Here is a 20,845-nt window from a genome sequence, read left to right as displayed (position 1 = left end):
TCTATCTACCTCAACCGCGGGCTCGCAAGAAGTCGGTCGAGATACAAGAAGACCTAATCTAAGAAGAAATAAAATCAACGAACAGACTCGGCTCACCTCTTCAGCGAACTCGAAGTCCCCTTCGAATTTTCTCTTGCGTTTCGCCTCGGCCTGACAAGCCACCAGCCCGACCAGCAGGAATAACACGAACACCCTCATCGCCGTGAAGGTGGTCTCAGTCAGTCGAAAAAAAAGGGGCACAAATTATCCACGTACCAATTCGGCAGTTTTTTTTTCTTTATTGTCTTGTCTTGCCACTTTACGATCGGTCACAAAATGTGGGCCCCCGTGAACGACGTCGCGATTTTACTTACGTTCCACCGGCAACGACCGGACTTTGGTTTATCTGAAGACCTCAGTTTTCGCTCTCCTATACTCTTCGGTATACGATGATGTGAGAGTGCGCGGGCGCCCTCTAAAGAAAATAGGCGTATGGAGCAGGCGAAAATGTCGATCGGGCGCAAGCGGTTTCCATTTTCCGCGGCATTCCCGTTATGTCAGGGGTGGTTCGGAATATAGGGCTGTTTTTCAGTTGTGTAAATGTACTGTTAGTCTTTTTTAGTTGTACTGGTTAAGTACAACTTGGAATATTAAACCATATGATTGAGCCAATTCTTATCACTAGGTTTATACTGGGTCTATTCCATGAACTTATAAATACATATACGTGTACTGCTAATGGCCACCATGACCAAAAATAACCGATGCTTCGTGACAGCCATTTTTACAGTGGGTGTCCAAACACCACAGTTACGTAGTAAAGACATATTTTATACGTACTCTACGACATAATATACGTTCATAGTACGTATCCCAAAAGACGTATTACGTACTAGAAACGTATATAGGACGTCCACTTTCCGCAGCACTATTCTACCTCATACTTACATACTTTCAGGACCTTTTACGTCATTTATTGGACATAGTATAACGTATCTAGAATGTTTACACGATGGTAAAATGTATTTGGGAGAAAAAATAACTTATTTATAAAAACTGAAAATATATTGATTAGAAAAAATAAACGTTCAAGAAAATACAAAAAAAAATATATCATTTGTTCTTCACAACTGTTGTGAAATAGTCTTTCTTTGTGGTTCCAATCCCTGTTTGCAGTGTTGCACCTTAAAATTGTATTTTAAAATAAGCAAATTATCAAATAAGTATTTTATTACTGATAAAATGAATAAATATGCTCTTACCTACCTACTCTAACTATGCTCTTTACCATGAATTAGGCTAGATCGTAGTAGATCCTTCCTATCACTGAGTGAACAGTAAAACTAAATTTAAATGTAATAAGAATGATATTATAAGTTGAATGATGAATAAATGTCACAAGAGTGTAAACTTTTATTACAAAGGGACAAGGGGACAACCACGAATGTAATAAATATACCTGAGCTGCTAATGCCTATGGCCCCTATACCCTTGATGTTGGTCACTCTGAACATTTTCAGTGTTGCCAACAAAAGATATATTAAATAAAAGTAATAAAGTTGACGACCCTGACGTTCAGGGCCTTAAAAGGTTGGGCGATTTACGGAACACTAAAAAGATTCTACTCTTCGACATTTAGATTGCGCTAAGAATCTAAAAGTACTTAACGAACTGCTTTTACAGAGAGTGTACGGATTGTAAAGCCTCAAATTATGTCATATAAATTGCGGCAAGCAATTTACAAGGTTTTTTTAGAGATTTATGGAAAAATGCAAGTTAGAAAGAAAACCTCAAGTATGTTCAATTTCAACTGTGATAACGGCATTACTGCTTTGAGTCAATTTTCTAGGTCATTTCAAATGACCCAGTTGTTAGCCTATGGTTAACTGTGTTAACTATGTTTTAATTCAAAGTCCGACCATGCATGGCTATATGAAATTTTCGTCAGCTTTACAACGCTCCTTCTAAGGTCGTAATAAATAATTTTAAGAAATCATCTATGCTCTACTAAAAATATAAATAGTTATCCTAACTTATCCATCCGAAACCTAAAAAATCAAACCACTGCCATTATACTTCTTTTACTGTTCCTACGTGCTACTTTAGTGCAACGGATAAATCCTATAAAACGTGCCGATTGCCTTTGGCTTTTCCAACCGAAATTCCATTATCAAAATTACCCTTCGGCCAATAAATCGTCACCAACACCCACGTATTGGCAAAATGTAACCCGTTCCCCTACATTTTTGATAATGTTTATTCTAACGTATTCCATAAATATCTAATGGTATGTGTCTTCACGCTTATACCTAAACTGCACCAGCCCATTCTTTATTTATGGGTTTGTACATTAAAGCTGAAGTGGTTTACAGGGGTTTGAGCAATTTTCCAGGGTATTTATTATGTGATGAATTATCAAAGAGTCTTATAAAAACGATGTTTAAGCTTTTGGTCACTTTGATTTTTAACCTCATATAATTAAAAAATGCAACGCTCGAATAATACTCTGCTTAAAGATGTTCTTTTTTTAAAGATATTAAAAATATTTCTCTAACTTATTCCAACTGGTGTTGATGGCTTGCAGCGTACGTGGTTCATTGCAGTTGATGCAGTAGATATACCTTTTGGATTTAAATATTTTTTTTACTTCTGAGTAATCGCTTTATCTATATAACCTTAACAGCTATCTTTCGTAGATTTGAATGTATTATTATGCTTTAAACTGCTTGATCCTGGATCACCTCTGATTAGCTTCTCAGTTATCTCTCGATTACCCTTGAATCATCGTAAAAAAGATATATTGATCCGACAAAGCAAATCGTATATCTGATCTCCCAGATTATTGTTTGTGATTCAATTACAATGGTAAAGTATAATACACAGATTTAGCTCCTCCACTTCCTTGGGCTGTTCAGACACATCGCAGAACGTCAGCAAAGAATAAGAAGTGATTGAGTTGAGGCTTACGGATCATTATTTTAGGGTCTCGCTAAAAGTCAGCATAATGATAAGGCTGCTTCTATATCTTTGGCACTGAACTATTTTTAGTCTCTTGCTCTTTCCTTTCTATTAAATTCCTTTAACGTTTTGATTAAATCTCTCAAATTCTGACTTCGGTAGGTCAGCAGCTTACTTAATGAGTTTAACACATAACTTACACTAACTAGAAGCTTAGTTTAATTTTCTGCTAGTTGCTCACATAAATTTTAAATATTAATAAAGGCTTTCAACGTTCTCAGAATAAGAACTTACAAATATTGTTTAAATTGACGTATCAAAACATCATATTAGGAAGACATATATATTTCTTTATAGTCCCCGAACCTTTCTGCTGTCACTTCGTTGTAACTCAATAAGTAAAAAAATGGTTTTATGAGTACACATACGAAAAAAATCTTGTCTTGGCGTCACTCCATATCCGTCGTAAATTGACACTTGAGAAAGTGGCAGCGCGAAGCGAGGGAAAACGGAAATCGACAAATATTTGACCTGATTTACCTGATGGGCCGATATCGGGGTGCAAAATTCATTTTTCCTTTAACTATATACTTTTTCTCTTAAGTCTGAAGGGAGTGTTTATTTAAAATCGATAATGTTGTTTAATGGAAATTCGAGATAGAAATTTGTTTTATAAATTCAAAATGTACTTTAGATGTGTCTTGTTTTTAAATAGTGTTAAAAATTAGCAGCAGAAACTCAATTTAAAAAGAAAATAAAAACATCGGCACGAGAACATGAACAACCTCGTCGATAAGTCCTGATTTAAGTAAGAGACAAAAAATAGAACTAGTGCGGATGGCAAACAATTAAAGAAGAATGTTATCGAGCAGATCTATCAAACTAAGCAGATTAATGAAGAGATGGGAAATACCGGCATAAGTTTCTGCTTGTCAGCTTTATCTGCTTGTCAGTTTTAAATGGTATTATAACGACCTTAACAGCCGGGCAAATACTAGCGGCTTTCGAGAATTCGACTATTATCTTCGCCTAAGCCTAAAGGTGCGGTAAGGATGAAGCAAACCTCGCGATAACTCAGGACATGCGTAGAAAGTTAATGAATGTTCGAGAACAGTGGTCTACCTAATATATAAGAAGCCCTCGCCACTAGGAGGCAAGTTTATAGTCATTATGTTTAGTGTGTAAGTGTGTAATAAATCAGTTGACTATTTTTGTATATCAATAAGTGTTTTTTAATTTGCACCTAAACGAATAGTTAAACTATATGAAAAAATTAAAATACTCGTCCAGGCAGTTGAGTAGCAGCTACCACTCTCTTTTTTCTATATCATTTCATGTCACCAAATGCACTCAATTCCCTGGAAGAAATGTAAAAAACTCTTCCAGGCTCTACAATTATTTCTTCTCTCTCTGAAATGGTTAAATGCACTCAACTGCCTGGACAAATATTTTAATTTTTGAGTGGCAGCTATCACTCTCTTTTCTCTCTCTACTTAACAAACAAGGAATATGTGAGATCACATTTTCTGTCATCTCTATATCAGTAAATGATCGACTTAACAGTATCTAGGATGGTATATTAATTGACATGTCAAAAGGGAGATCAACTTTCGCATGAAGGGTAGTACAAGTGATGTGATATATTTCATTTTTCAAGTTTTCATTAAAATATTGTGCCTAGTTAGAACATATAATAGTAGGTTTAGTATATATTTAGAGACCGACAAGTTTCGGCCTGCTACAGTTTTAAGACGCTTAGCATTTGCAAAAATTACTGCAATAGTTTCATCGCTTTCCAAGAAATATTTTGGGACGTTCTTCAATAAGCTTTCCAACCATGGTCATAGAAGAGACTATAGTGATCCTTGCTGGACGTTTAAAAATGCTTTACCAAACTTTCTTTTTAAGTTCATCCTAAAACAAGAAATATACAAACGTATCTGTGACTAAATCGAAGCGATGCTAAAAAATAGAAGAATGCTTCCCTACAAAGGGAAGAAGGGCATTACAGGTCTATGACCTCTTTACCATCATTCAACTATGAGATGTAGAAGTACAGAGATGCGCTGATAGTCTGAGAATTTCAATTCAGCCAGTCAAACGGTGGTTTACTTGTAATTATGCCATTTTGCAGAAACAGAATACTGAATAGATTCAGACCTATCGTACTCAAAGGTGAAACGTATTTCGTTAGGGAATTTCTTAAAATCACCCTATGGATAAAACGTTCAAGCGAGAAAAAAATGCCACTCTAAAATGCGACATCTAGAGTTGCAAAGAGGCTAATGAACAGTAACATTATCCTTTAATATAATTTATATATCCAGTAATGGGTTTAAAGGTAAGGCGGATAGACTAGCGAAGTCTGGATCCGAAAAAGGCCAGGCTAGATAGAAATCAGGATTAGCTTTAGGCATTACATATTATACAACAAGACAAAATATACGATATGTATTCGTGGGATGTATTACTAGGGTGTATTAACTAATATGTATTACTGGGACAAGTTATAATGCGTTTATCTCAGAGCTAAACAGAAAGCTTAAAAGTTATATTTAGGCATTAAAAGAAAAAGTGCCATAGTATATTCTGGTTACTCTAAAGATATTGAATACATAAAATTGGCAAATCATGCTGAGTGTAGATTAGGCATGAACAAAGAAAAAAACATGACACATACTATATGAGCAAACCTGAAAAACATCGTTTATACACTGTGTCCAAAACATGTCGGGCATTTTAAAAAACTGAATGTTTAATAAATAAATGGAGGAAGACTGCAGGATTTTCATTTTACCTTAATCTATGACTCCACTGCAAGTATATACTATTTCTTCACTATCGTTGATACTGTTTTTCCATAAAAGGAAGATAGAAAAAACACTTCGTCCAATCAAGAGATGGAACTCCTTGAGAAGGTGGACTTAATGGAGAAAATTTAAATAGATAAAAGCAACAATAATAGACCAGTGAATCGAAGTGGAGAGTTATAATAACCGAATTTGAATCCCTGACAGTACAACGAGTAAGATTCGGTCTCATGACTCCTGTGTTGTAAAGAAATCCTCTGACAATTGCATTTCTACTAGGGTAAATCCTTGTCGCAGAAAGTCCTAGAAAATTCCTTTTATTTTTGTCTTAGAAATTTTGTTCTGATTGGCTATGAAGGCTATTAAACATTCAATCCTTGGACAATTTACTTACAAGTCACGCTATTCTATTCAAATACCACAGAGCTATTTTAACCACATAACATTTAAATAGTTTTTACGTGTAATGTAGTTTTTACCTCATTTATCCGACCCCGATATAGCAATAAATCGGTCCATTTAGACCCGTTTTCCTTCACGTTCCATCCAGAATCACAGAAATCTGAGCTCGGCTACGTCATTTAAATGGGTTTTTTGCCGAGAACTTTAAATTCTAAGTGGAGCGGGAGGAGTCTAAGCCATAAATCGATGAGAAACAGAGCTTTAGTCAGGGCAAGAAAGATCAAAAGTATTTTAAACGTTAGCGCGTTATCAACTTGATCCTAATCTAATCAATTAAGTTGTAATTTGGCATGGTGGTCTTTAACTGGAGCTCTATACAAAATGCCTTAACTTGATCCTGAAAATATGTGAGATTATCGAAAAAAATTACCAACATGTAGTAGACTATAGTTTCTATAGAACTATCAATTTACTTTTGTTTCAGTTTCTTTTCTATTCATATTTTTCTAAATAGTAAAGTCACTTTTTGATTCCAGAAACCTTATTTTATATTTAAACGTTAGATGGCGCCGCGGTATAAAACTTAAATGGCTTACTTTTCAGATCCGGTGATCTTGGATGGTCACCACGAGGGTGCAAACAGTTAATTTCTCCGAATTAAGTGCGGGAAATATAAAATGTACTTTCTACACTGGAACATTGAGGGCCCACTATTATTCCTGATATATCGAGAGTAGAAAACGTTTGTTGTGAATTAAACGTATCTGATAAGTCCAAATAATGTATCTACCCTAAGACTAAAAAAATCATGATTCTGATCTCATCTAATACATGAAGAGTTTTACAACTGTTATTTCAGAAATTTTCCCGGACTAAGAAACTAAAGAAAAAAAAGCCTTCTCCACTAGTTTCCCGCTGGGCTAGTGCTGACGGCCGCCCTTAGCATCGGAATTTTTGCTACGCTCAGGTCAGATTGAGCGCATCACATATAGAAACTCGACTGTTCATATTCTGTACCACGCAGTAGGATAACGTGAGACGCAAGGAGCGCCAACCCCGTTATTCGTACGTAAGACCCGGACTTGATTTTATGGCAAATTGAGACGGGAAAATTATGGAGACGCCGTCGCCAGCGAGGTTATTTCCCTTATTCCTCTATTTGCGACATCAGTTTTGGCACTATCGAATTTAAAGTTTATTGGTTATGGTTATCGTTAGTCCGAGTACCATAATATGGTAATATAACAAAACAGTAGCGAAATCTCTTGCGAAACTCGTTAAGTCAAAAGGGATTGAGAAAGATGATCTAATGGATGAGTGTTAACAAAGAACTGAAAACTTAAGGACTTGATATCTAAGGCAATTCCAGTGTGAAAGAAATCAAATACTTGGGAGGTAGTTTTTTTCTACAAACTCCAAATCCAAATAAAGCCAGGGCCTTGTTTTCAGTTAAGCAGATGAGTAAATATAGATTTAGAGAAATAATGGAAAAAGATCTTAGGCTTTTAACTGACTGTAGGCATTCCCGAACACACTTTTGACATACAGAATTATTTTTAAAAACTTTCAAAGTGGTATTGTAACCAGGAAACTTGAACGTAAACCAATTTTAACGAACGAAAAGGACGGCAAACTAGAAGAAGAATTGTAAGAGCGGCAAATATTGGAATTTCCAACCCAAAGGCTCTGCGAAGAAGTCTCATCTTAATTTCTTTGGGAATAAAAAAGATAAAAGAACCGTTGGGAAAAATTGACATTCTGGATTTTTCAAATGACATTCTAACATTAGCAAACGTAGAGCGCATGCAATGAATACTAGTTTGCCAAATTACACCGACTAATAGTGAAAGATTATTTAAAAAAATCATCAGCAGATAGTCTAAGCTCTAAAAGGATCTAAGTTCATGTTGCATTTACTGTCACAAGAACATGGCGAGAATAATGGAACTATAGTAATTTATCTTAATGCATTGGGGAACCTGGATTTGAACATTTCAATTATAAAACAAGGTAAAAATACATGACATTGAGTGGCTGTGCCTAGCAACCAATGCAACGAGTTGCAGTCTCTGAATAAGGTTGTATTTAGGTCTTTTAAACAATTCTGAAATGACAGATTATTAATGTTTTTGACTTGCTTTAAGCAGTATTTACGCCTGTTGAGAAAAAGTGTAATTCCTCAATCTCGCAAAGACCTGTAAGACAACATTTCCTTCTGATGACAGCATTATGCTTTTTTCTCCTTTATGGCTGAATCTAAGTCCAAAAAATGCAGAAATAAATGATACAACTATAAGCAGTTATCAGAAATAATTTTTTGAGTCAGAATGAAAAAAAGCTCAGAAGAAAAGGAGCTAGTATCTGGGTTATCTCGTTTAGTATAACCTCAAAGTAAGAGATTCAGGCTGTAACAAAACATCGCACAGTTTTCCTGAAAAGACCAGATTTGGCAGCAAAATTATGAGTTGTAAGAAAAAGGGCTCTAAATTATAAAATAGAATACCTAACTAAAGATTTGTTAATGTAAATCACTACCCAAACAAAAAAAAAATCGTTGAATAATTCCAAAAATTAACATTTGTATTCATGGTTTTGTTACCTTTGTTAAACTGCTTAACTATAAATTTGAGTCTTTGTTGTTCCTGTCAATTTTGGATTAATGAAGCATGGTTTGTATTTAGGCTCCTGATAATCACGACGAGTTCCTATACTCCAAATATTCCAAAGAAATTCTTGTTTTTGCAAATAACACTTAGTTTATTTTTTTTATTTATAGAGATAGTATAATAGTCTATGACTTTCAAAAATGTTTCATTTGCTTAATATTCAACAATATATATACACATTTAAGTGTTTCGTAATGTATTTTATTTGACCAAATCTTGTTCACTTTCTAAATTAATAATATATTTTTCCTAAGTGGGCCTTATTACTTAACCCTACAGTACATTTGTTGGTCTTTGATAATACATTAAATACATAAAGCGGTGGTCATGAAAGTTTTAAATCGCATAAACTTTTTACTAAGAAACACGTACATAAACTTTTAATAGGATTAACACTGACGACAAAGGAGTCCTGTGGTTACGCGAATAATCAGTAAAACGAGCAAAACTAGATAAAAAGCTGCTTATATTTGACACCGTTCTTCGCCATATTCTACTTAGTATTAGTTTTCATGACCTCCGTTGCTTGATTATGTATTTAGCAATCTAATAATAGAACGTTAGTTGGAATGGTCGAGATGTGGAATTTTCTTTTCTGCAATAAAAAGTGGTCCAAACTTATTTGGTACCAAGAGAAATTCGTAAGCTGAAATTTGCGTATTAGTCCATGAAGATTGATCCTTTGCAATCAAGAATGTAATATTGAAGTGAGTCTACAGATCTAAACTGTCTAGGGGCGATAACATTGAGTCTTTCTGTAGTAGCTTCTAGGTTTCTTGGGATTAGTAGGTCCACGATCCTCCACTTGTGACTTGGGTTGGGTTTCTCCTTGAGGTTATGTTCAAAAAGTGTAAAAATCAACATTTACGTTAGTGTGCTGCTTGTTAATAAAACTTCTGTATGTACCAAAAACAAACTTTAATATCATGTTTATTCTAAGATTTATATATAAAATTTGTACCCATAGTCTAAGCTGTAACTTATATTATCGTCTAGGCCTAGTTGTATAGTTCTAGTATTCGCAAAGTCATAAAATGACAATTTGCAAAATCGAGCTTTGCTAAAAGCATCCACATAAAAAATCCAAAAATAAAAACTTTTATAGTTTGGTGTAAAAAGTAAAATCTAAAAAAGAAACATACATAAATTAATAAACTTAAAAAAAAACACCTTCAATAACTCACTACTAAGAGGATGACTTACATGTAAGTAGTGATCAAAGATCTCTTCGAAATAGTTTTATTCTCTTTCAAAAAATGTATACGAACATATCGACAACACGCCAACGAATACTCATAACGCTCCTTATCGCCTTCTGGCATTTTGACAAAATTAAACTCAGAAGTTTCCCTGTCAGGTATTCGTTTGAAAAGCTCTTGGGCTTTGGTGTCTACGAAACTCCACTCATGCGTTGTAAAGTAAGATACAGCCATGTTTGCTATGTAGATTTTCCGTTGCAGTTTTACTATTCTATAAATTAAAACGGTTACATTTTGCAAAAAGTACAACAATAAGTTTAGGCACCTCGGCTCATAACCAGCTATTTGAAGAAGTTTATCAAAAACCAGAGCGGGAATAATATGAAATATAATGATCATTAAGTTGAAATACAACCAATTTCCTGTGACTTCACCGTTAGGAAACCACAATTTGTTTTCAAATGGTTCGTCCCAACGAATCCTCTTTCCATACTCCACATATTTCTTATACGTAAAGTCTTCAATGCTATATTTACTACTATGGTAAATTGATACTTCGTCACCATCTCTAAAATCACGTAAACTGATTGCATGTTTTTTTTTAAAGCATAAATACTCACTTTGAAATTGATTTATTCCAAGCGGCAGCAATAATTAACTTAACAACATTATCGACTGGTATGTACTCGGTCTTTATATCTGAACCAGCATAAAACACTCTAAAAATAGCTGTCACTCCTGCTAACAACAGACCAACGGGTCCATTAAAGTTATCGACCCATCCCATAAAAGGTTCCGAGTAACTACTAACCACTAAAATTTTAAAACAGGTAGTTTTTAGAATTTTTTATGCATTTTGAGAAGTTCTTCCTAATGATTGTAAGAAGATATGATATACATATACGGAAGCACATGAGGAAGAACATAGAGAACGATGAAAATTCTTAAAAGTATTATTTCGTCAGGTATAGATCAAATTTCCATTAGAGAAATAAAAATAACTATGTATATTGCCAAACCGCTTCAATACCGACATATTTTCAACAACAATAGTCAGTTGTTATTCCTATGCACAAAGAGAAAACAGAGAACTACCGCTCAAAAAAAAGGTTTTTATTTAATGATAAATATCCCTGATAGAGACTGCTAAAGAAGTTCTCTCAAGAAAATCGGATTTAAGCTTAAGCCTCCACTTGAAAGTCATATACATTAAGCTTCAACAGCAGTATAATTGGATGCTTTTGACAGATCGCAGAATACTCCTACGCGTAATAATAATGTAAAAAACAGTATCTGGAATAGTTAATAAATCTACCGTCACTTCTTTAGCACCATATTTTCCCCACAGCTATTGGAAAAATTAATTTTACAAATATGTTGTCAAACAAATATCAATGTATCCCTTATTTGATCTAAAGAAAACATGTCGAGCTTCTCCTTCAGCCTTATCGATCTTATTTTGAAAGCCAACTTAGCAGCATCTTAACTCACCAATATAAATAATTCACAATCAGCTGCGTCTCGCCTATTCTATGTTTTGTAATAAGGTACACTATCGCCAGAGGTATATTTAATAGTCCTTCCAATATTTAATAACGATTCTCGGTTTAAATATATGAAACAACCGCGAACAATTGGCCAAATACAAGCTACGTCTCGTAAAACCTAATGTTCGAAACGTACTTAATCACGGACAATAAGATTTCTAACAAATAATACTGCCTAAAAATCTGTAAACATAGAAAATATCAAATGGTCTAAACTTCTAAGACGATTCAAATCAGTTTATGCACCCTAGTCTCTAGTATATGTATACTGTTGAAAGACGGTTTTTTTTTTTAATTTTACTCATTCTTCACTATATATAGTGGAGTAACCGGAGTAAATTATCTACTTCTCCCAAGATACATCCGGCATCATCCGGCCTGGCTGCCGGCTTGAATAGGTTCAGCTGAGCACCTATTCTAGTTCTATTTCTATATATACGAAGTTGCATATTATGATCCATAGAAGTCTTCTTTTACGCTTGAATAGGGCACCTAATCGGTTAATATCATTTGTTACTGTTTTGAATATCTGCTGAAAAAGCTTTAAGCAGATTTTTGAATCTGTTGACGTTAGGTGGGAACGGATAGCCGTTGAGAGATGTTGTACCAAATTTTTGGAACCAATAAGAGTATTTGTCATTGCTCGTTGTTAAATAATCTGATGCATACCAAAATATTCAATTTTCCCATTAGTAGTAAGATGTCGGTATATCATAAAAGAAACAAAGGCGACAATATCATAACTCTAGATCCGCTACATCTAAAAACCAAACTACAACTAACTATCTTGACAGCTGGTGGAAATGTGGCAAATACGATACAGCTTGGTTCAGTTTCGAATACTCTGGTATGAATCCTTTCTTTTCTTAGATACCTCTTCCGCAGATACCTCAACCTAAGGGCTTTCACTGCAAGATATTGTAAACACCGAAAAACCAACTGATTCTCCATCCGTAAGTTTTGAATGACACAGGTGCCACCGCACGACGTCTCGAAGATCTTCGCTAATATTCCGGAATAATCAGCCGAGTATATAATGAGCCGCGTCTCACTGGGTCAATTGTCAGTTCAGTGAAGTAAAGTTCGGAATATTGGCGCGAGATTTAAATCGGACCAAAATGGTTGTAAATAAATACGGTGAGTGATCGTGTTTAGTAGAATAAGTATGTAAATAAATTAGTGAACTATTTTCGATTGTTTAAATTCACACCTAACGAACGGGAAAAACGTTACAATATTTACAAGGGAGTAAAAAAAGAGATAGTATTAATGGTATTTGCCGATATATGTTTTTGCTTATTAGACTTATAAGTAAACTGGAAGAAAGTTTATGATTTTTTCTGTAGGTTTCCTTGACAATATTCATTACTGATATTATTAACTCTGATTACTTCATAATTACGAAATGTTTAGATCTGCTAATATCATGTGAGAAAATATTAATCTCTTCATTTTCTCGTAATTTATAAACTATCCCTTTTAAGAATTATTCCAGCTCACCAATAGATGGTCTACAGATCACTGTAGGTATTCTTCCTTTTAGCAAGTCATTTACACAATGTTCTGCCAATTGTTTGGTGTAGGTATAAGTGTTCGGAAATCCCTCTATATATTTTTGTGATAATATATTTAGGACTTCTGTATTGCTTGTCTCTGCTACCGCTATCACTTCCTTCCAATCGCCTTGAGGTGGATACAAAATTTCATGAACTACCTAAAAAAAAACAAATATAATTATACATATAATTTTATAAATTATATTTTCCTCATATATTTAATATATATAAGGATAATAACATTTATAGCATTTTTTTAAATCGATACAATAACAGTTTACCTTTCTATTGTTAGTGTTGCAGTAGGATGTTGAAATATGCACGAAAACTTCGATTTGCTTCATTTCCAATGCTAATAGAGCCGCTTCCCGAGCTCCTCGGATGTTTGTAAAAATCGCGTCTTTTAGAAAATCATCGAACCTAACCGAGGCCGCGCCATGAAAGTATATGTGGATTTCGTTTGTTAAAAGTGCTCGATCAGATTTGGATAATCCTAAAAAAGTTAAACCTGCTTGAAGGAAAATAACGTTTATTCCTAGCTTTTATGCAAATATTTTAAAAATCCCTAATAAAAACCAACGTTGGTAGGATTTTCATGCACGAACATGTGGCCGTCTGAAATGCAATTTGTAATACTTTATTAAGTTTTGACTAGTAAATATGATCGAATTATCCTCACACAAAATGAAGATAAATCCATTATATCAGATAAAAATAGCGGGCTTAGTGACGGAGCAGGAGAATGAAGAATCAATAGACACATCCTGGGGTACCAATATCACAAAGGTTGATAATGTAAAAACATTATCAAACAGCTTTTAAAACAAAATACTTCATCATAGACCTGTTTTTCTTAAGCCTCGAATAGAAATAGTATCACGATTATGACCCATTTGTATGTTGTCTAGAAAACAGCTGCCGGATATGGAGCAATAGATGCAGAGATGGAAAATTGTGAGCATCACTCAATTATTTCAGTTCACACCACCTTTGCAATCAAAATCAATGTTCTGTATTGACACACAAATGTCAAACTTTTTTTATATAATAGATTTGTTAATGACTGCATACTGCTAAGGATTTAGAAAGGAATTATTGTGGTATGATCAGATGGTACGATAATGAATCTGCATTTACAGAGAACAAAATCCAATATGTAATAGATCAATGAAGCTGACGAGAACGACTTTTTAGAGTAAGCATTGAACGCTCTTACTTATAAGAACCAGAAAGTAGACAGTAAGATTGATATAAGGTGCAACTGATAAGTCTATAGAAGATTCTTGCCTGCAGTAAGCAAGCAATACATGCAACGATTAAAATTCTGGACTAGATGAAAGTGTTGCTATACTATGTTTAGTTTAAAACATCATTTACCCTATGTCAGTGATAAAAAATAAGGAAAGGATTAAACTATTTTACTTAAGTTGTCTGGTTTTCCATTATGCTATTTAATTGCCTGACGTAAAACATGTTTGGATTGCAGAATTTTGTACATGTAATTATCTTTTCTTCTTTGTGCATATAAAATCTGATGATAACTTAATAACAGTTAATTAATAATCGGATGATGCGTAAATCATGGTAATATTTTTAAGTGGGTTGTGAATATAAGTAAAATAGTTTGCTTAAAAGGTTATACATAGAACAAATAACAACCAAAGACAATAATTAAAAAATTCTTTTTTTATTAAAAGAACCCACTACAATTAATGAACCTACTTGTCGACTTTATTGTATATCAAGACCCCGTATCGAATTTTTTCATCAAAAATTGATTTTTTCGAAATCAAACTAACTATACCAGTGGCTTGCTCGAACTTGCTCGAAATTGCTTGCAGAACTAAGGGCACTTTGAAAATTCGGAAAAAAGCTATATTTCGACCACTGTTTTGGGCCCAAAAATAGACCCTAAAAATACGAGATGTTGACTAATATGATAGTTACAGCCTTGCGGATGGCCTCGTTGGATTCAGAAGGACGAAACTAAGTTAAAACCATTGGATTTTTCTTGATAGTGCCCATAGAAGCAGAGATATCGACCTCCAAAGATTGGAATTTTATATTTTACGGGTATACTAGAGGTAGTAACGACAGCATCTCGTGGGTGCAAAAGAATAACTTCAAAATAAGTGTTCTTGTTTTTCAAGTTCAAATTTATTATATCTTTATCATTTAAAGAGAACAGTCTTACCGAATCCTACTTGAGTTGTATCGCCAGCTATGGGAATTAATTTTTTTAGCTTATCAGAACCTGTTTCTTTTATAACATTAAAAATCTGAAAAAAATATATTAAATTATTAATATTTTGTTATAATTATGGTCTTTCTTAAAAAAACTATTCTCAATTATTGCATAGTATATTGCTGTCGTAAAGTAATGATATAATCATTAGATTATTCGGTACATAATATAGGTCAATCAGGTATATTATATAAAATAATATAATATACCTAATTTATTTAATGGTATATTAATGTAAAATATGTTTTGAAATTCCCAAAATGCTTCTGCTAGCTTTTTGGAATATCTCAATAAATTTAGTATAATTTAAAAAAAAGTCTATATTCATTTAAATTAATAACATTATTTAGAAAAAAATACATGGTTATTACTCTAATAAATTAATACTTACAGGATTCTCTAAAATAGCTTGAAGTCGTTCTTGAATACTTTTGCCTTTTTTTTCCCTCATTAACACATAAATATTGCCAATATCTGGAATGGAGCGAAGCAACTTTTCTATAAGAGCTTTTCCCACAAATCCAGTTCCCCCCGTGATAAATATGTTTTTACCTTAAATAAAAAAAAATAAAATTGACTTCAAAATAAATATACTTAGATATTAATAACTATTATAACTTTGCACAATATTTCTATAAAATATGTACGCAGTACTAGTATTGATTAAGTTTTTTTGCCCTATAGAGGACATATCTGTCGTGTATCAGTACAGTATTATTATTACATAAGAGCAAAAATATAATAAATTAACAACATTGTAAATCCTAAACATATTTGGTCTAATTATACCTAGAATATTATTGGCATATAACTGATTTTTACTGCCACTTAATATTCTTCTTATATTTAGGGGGTAATAAATCCTCGTTTCCTGTAATTATCCACACGTCGATGAAATTGATTTTAGTCATAATAATATGTAGGCAGTCCTTCAAACTATCGTTTAAAAAAAAAACTTAAATATAAATAAAAAATTAATTTACCTTTAAAATATTCTTTAATTAATGGTTTCCTTTCCATTTCGCCTTCACTGTTGAACACCCACTAGTTTTTTAAACCCGTTCGCAAACAATATAAAACAATTCTGATGTAAATTTATAATAATAGCAGTAACAGTTACAATTTATTACGGATTAAATATCTCGAGTGAGCGTTACTTTATGCTTAAATATCTATTTATTATAAGTTTAAATTAATATAAAAAAGAATTTAAATATTAATTTATGTAACTATATAATATTTTTATCGTCTAAAAATACTTTTTGAAAATTATTCACACATTATCATGTGAAATTGTCATTATTTATATTACAGACGCTACCGCTTGCACACGGTCGGTAATCTTAAAGCGTAATATATAATTATGGATAAAATTATGGTTTTCCATTCTATTTAATTTCGTTTATAAATTCCATTTTAGTTCTTTTTATAAGATATATATAAATTGTCTTTTAATGTTTTCTATAGAGGATATTCCATTGAAGATTCGGTGTATTTCAGTTCAAAAAATAAAAAATCGCAAAAAAAAAACAATTTCTTGGAAAACAAAAGACTTTTTAAATTACCCACCCTATTTATTATTAAATTCTTTGATTCTATGATCAATTATGTGTGTTTTAAAGTTTATTTTTATCTATATTTTGCTCGATACACTGGGAGTCTCTAACTTGGCACGTCGATAACTATTGTTAAAGGGTTTAACAAGTTACACATATTTGCCAAATTTCAGCTTTTTATTAGCTGTCTTTTTAAAGCTATTTAACAATTATTCTAATTCGAAAAATTTATTTTATTCAATAGCCTTTCTTTAATAAGTGTTCAAAATGTTGCCAATTTACTAACTGACAATATCCTAAACGGAACTGAACCTCGTTTCCATTTCACTTCAGTTTTCGTCTTATATTTCTAATTATTTCGCCGGAAATTAATCTACACTCCTGTCTTATTCATTCTTTTTAAGTATTTGCCGGTTTGGTCCTAAAAACTTTGCTCTTCAAGTAACCGCATTAGAAAAAGTCCAAAGGTGTTAAATCCGGAGACCTGGGTGGCCATTCAAAGGGTCCTCTTCTGCCAATTCATCAACCTGGAAATAAATCATCCAAATACTCACGGACAGGTCTTGATGCTTTGAACAAAATAGCTAAGTTTGCAACTAGGTCCCCCTGCAAGAATTCTAAATATCGTAGTCCCTTAAATTTTCTTGGAACACCTTTGGTTTAGTCAATTTACTTTAAGCTAGAGACTGGCACTGTATTTATATTTATACTCGCACTATATTTATTAGTTTTTTATAATGAATTATTCGTTAGATGAAAAACTAGAGCTAGTAGAAGCAAAAAGTTTTTCACGAAAATGGTTTGGACACACCTTAAAAAAAATTCCTAAAAAAAAGGCAAACTCAGTAAGAAAACTTATTTTCCAAAGATAACTTAAAAATTTAATATATTTCATACTATTAAATTTTTTGCCATCAAACCCATAATTTCGAATGATCAATCAATCCTAAATAAAATGGTCGATGTAGCGTGAAATCCAGATAATCCTAATTAATAACCAGACGTTCCGTTTGCGTCCGGACATAATGATTATAGATTGCGGGACGGTTTTTTCGTTCCAAGACTCCACTTATCGATTAAACCGGAATGACCATTAATCAAGATGGGCGTCAGTGCCAGATCTACGTACACAAAACAGTAAAATTAACTGCATAATCCGTCCTGCGATGGACGCGGACAAAAACAAACCTGTCAACTGATAATCACTTGTGTCGGCACTGTCTTTTAGACGGTTTTTGCTGCACCGTTAGTTGCAGGACATTGGAATTTAGGACTTTATCTGGATAATATATATTTTATATACAGGATGACTGTATATCCAACCCTCCTGGAGATTAATAGAGAAAGTAAACATTTAAAAATAAAAAAATAAGCAGTAACGTAACTAATAGTGTTTCTTCACATAAACCTATGCAGTAATGCCACCGCACTTAAGAAACTTTTAATTAATCTTTGAGTAATCACAAAGCATTTTTTATATTGCATTTATCAAAGATATTTACTTTGTGATCAGTTACTATGAATGTTGCTAATGTTATGGATCATGTACTTTCTCCGATATTCATTATGGAAATTTGTTAAATTCTACCTTTATTTTTAAATATCATTAAGCCCCTATATATATATAAAATAGCCCTCTATGGTAAACTATTGAAATATGTACGAAAACTTCGACTCGATTCATTTGCATTGCTAAATAGGTCCGCTTCCAGAGTTCCATGGAGATTTGTAAAATAGCGTCTTTTAGAAAATCATCGAATTTTATTGTGGTCGTTTACATACAACAAAAAATCTCATTAGCGCAACTTTTGGAACATTTTTAAATCTAGTTAGAAATATTTACGACCGATTGCTAATTGCACCGAGTTAATTCTTCCTGTACGAGACCTAATATGTAATAGATAATTTATAGGAGACATAATAGGATATATTTCTTTACAGTAAATTTGAATTCACATTTGAATCTCAATTGTTGATAATGATTAATTCATGAATCTACTAATGAATGGTCATCAAAAGCATCCTCCAAAAGACATTCATTCCCAAAATAAAAAATCATTGTGCCAGCTTTAACTTTTATTACTGTTGAGACCTTGCAATACCGGTAAATTTATTGGCTTTGTGATTGATGCTTACATTAGAAAAAAACAACCTGCCTACTCAACGTCAAATGAGTGTAAATAACTCCTAATAGGGAAATTCGGCTATAATAACAAAATGACGTTTAGGAGATTAATAAAACGCCCCTAAATGTCGGTGCAATTATTAATGGTCCGTTAACGGTCCATTAACTTTTTGGACTCGTAACAGAAAGTCGGTGCAAATGGCCGTAAATTATTGCAGCTACAGATACTCGTATTTGTAGAATAAAATAGATACTTGGCAAATTAAAAACCTTTATTTTAATGAGGTTCTTCAGCATATCCAAACTTAGCTTAGTCGAGTTAGTTGCAATTGTCGAGGAATTATTGAAGGACTATATTGTCTCTTGACATCAAGAATATCTTGAAAACAACAAAAACCCAAAAAGATGCGACGTGCAAATATTTCCGATGAAGGATTTCATGCAATATATAAATAAATTTGCCATTTGCCTATAAAAAAGCAAATAAAATATAAATAAAAAATAAGACACAGCATAATCATAGTTTAAGTTATTTTATCCTAGTCGATATACTCCCATACAATAGTTATGTTGTTTGGATCAGAGTATCTAAATTACAGTAATGCTTTATGTCTATATTTGGATATATCTAACAACATACATGAAGCAACGCTTCTTAACTTCAACTTTAATTATAGCATCGATGTACGTTTAATTTATCAGTCACTTTGTAAAATAGATCTGCGTATAATATATTACTAATTTTAAATCCGAATATTCTTATGATCCAGAAGTATCTCTCTGCTTTATTAAACATTACGTTCGCAGTGTAAAATTCGATGAATCTGTTTTAAGAATACCCTGGAAAGTCAGTTTTTCGACACTTTAGGCGTTTAGGCCTATTTCTAACTAAAGAGATTTTTGCATCCAGACCAAAATGCCCAAAATAAGATAAACTATTTTGTAAACATAATTTGTTCGACAATAACAAATCTACTTTATACCTACCAATACTACACTTGCGCGCATAGAAATCGCCCCGTTATAAACTTTTGACTTTAACTATATTTTTTTTTAAGAAATATGCTATTTAAAAGACAATTTAATATGGTTTAATGTAAGTATACATTTATGAAAACTTATTTTGACCTATGTTTAACACAGTGAAATTAATGCTTACGCAAATAAATCTTTTTTATTATTAACATAAATAGGGTTACCGACTGTTTTAAACTTTACGCCTAATTTTTGAATAATGGGTATGACCCTCTCCTGTCCTAATACCATCTTTTTTACGATGAGGCATAGATCTAATCAAGTTTGCTATTGTTTCTTGTGAAATATGAACCTACTCTTCTTCTACTGCAACAATAAGCTCTAGAATCGAGTTTAGGATATGAAATCTAGCTCGAATGCTGCGTTTTCGCTCAGCCAAAAATATTTGATCGGATTTAAGTAAGGACTGTATGCTGGCCACTCCATAACTCGACTTTTGCAAAATACTATTATACGATTGTTGCGGTGTGTGGCCTTACATTGTCATGCATAAATGTTAATTGGTCTTCAATGTAGTCGACATAAAAAACTACATGAAACCTCTTCTTTCGGAAACACGGTCGCCCCTACGAATGAACTCAGGGTCGGTCGGTCTTAGATCATGCAGGAATCATCTCGATAAGCACTTCGCTCTTCAAATGAGCAATCGGTAAATCGCTAGTTTAGTTTTCGGTGCACTTTCCTGCTTCCGTCGCTACCATAGAGGCATATTTTGGTCTCATCTCAGTACAGAACAGACCCCATTAAGATGATCCCGTGTCCGTTTT

General features: G+C 33.1%; 2 protein-coding genes across 2 annotated transcripts in view; both read right to left on the bottom strand.

The window, feature by feature from the left end:
* LOC126737796 (proteoglycan Cow) overlaps positions 1-417 on the bottom strand; it is a 101,633-nt gene extending 101,216 nt beyond the window's left edge. The window contains exon 1 of the mRNA XM_050442849.1: positions 97-417. Within this exon, the coding sequence (XP_050298806.1) occupies positions 97-198 (102 nt within the window). The 5' untranslated portion in view covers positions 199-417. The remainder of the gene's footprint in view (positions 1-96) is intronic.
* A 9,301-nt stretch (positions 418-9,718) lies between these two features.
* Positions 9,719-16,501, bottom strand: LOC126737738 (putative fatty acyl-CoA reductase CG5065). Its single transcript, XM_050442750.1, has 9 exons — positions 16,346-16,501; positions 15,754-15,914; positions 15,312-15,396; positions 13,399-13,610; positions 13,062-13,275; positions 10,635-10,827; positions 10,340-10,582; positions 10,019-10,285; positions 9,719-9,940 (listed from the first exon to the last, which is right to left on the bottom strand). Exons 1-9 carry the CDS (start codon positions 16,380-16,382, stop codon positions 9,814-9,816), a joined length of 1,539 nt encoding a protein of 512 aa, XP_050298707.1. The 5' UTR covers positions 16,383-16,501; the 3' UTR covers positions 9,719-9,813.
* Positions 16,502-20,845: the final 4,344 nt, after the last annotated feature.

The sequence above is a fragment of the Anthonomus grandis genome, chromosome 6, assembly GCF_022605725.1.
Source record: "Anthonomus grandis grandis chromosome 6, icAntGran1.3, whole genome shotgun sequence".
NCBI classification, from domain to species: domain Eukaryota; kingdom Metazoa; phylum Arthropoda; class Insecta; order Coleoptera; family Curculionidae; genus Anthonomus; species Anthonomus grandis.
The sequence above is the reverse complement of the archived record's forward strand: the minus strand, read 5'-3'. Positions and strand labels throughout refer to the sequence as shown.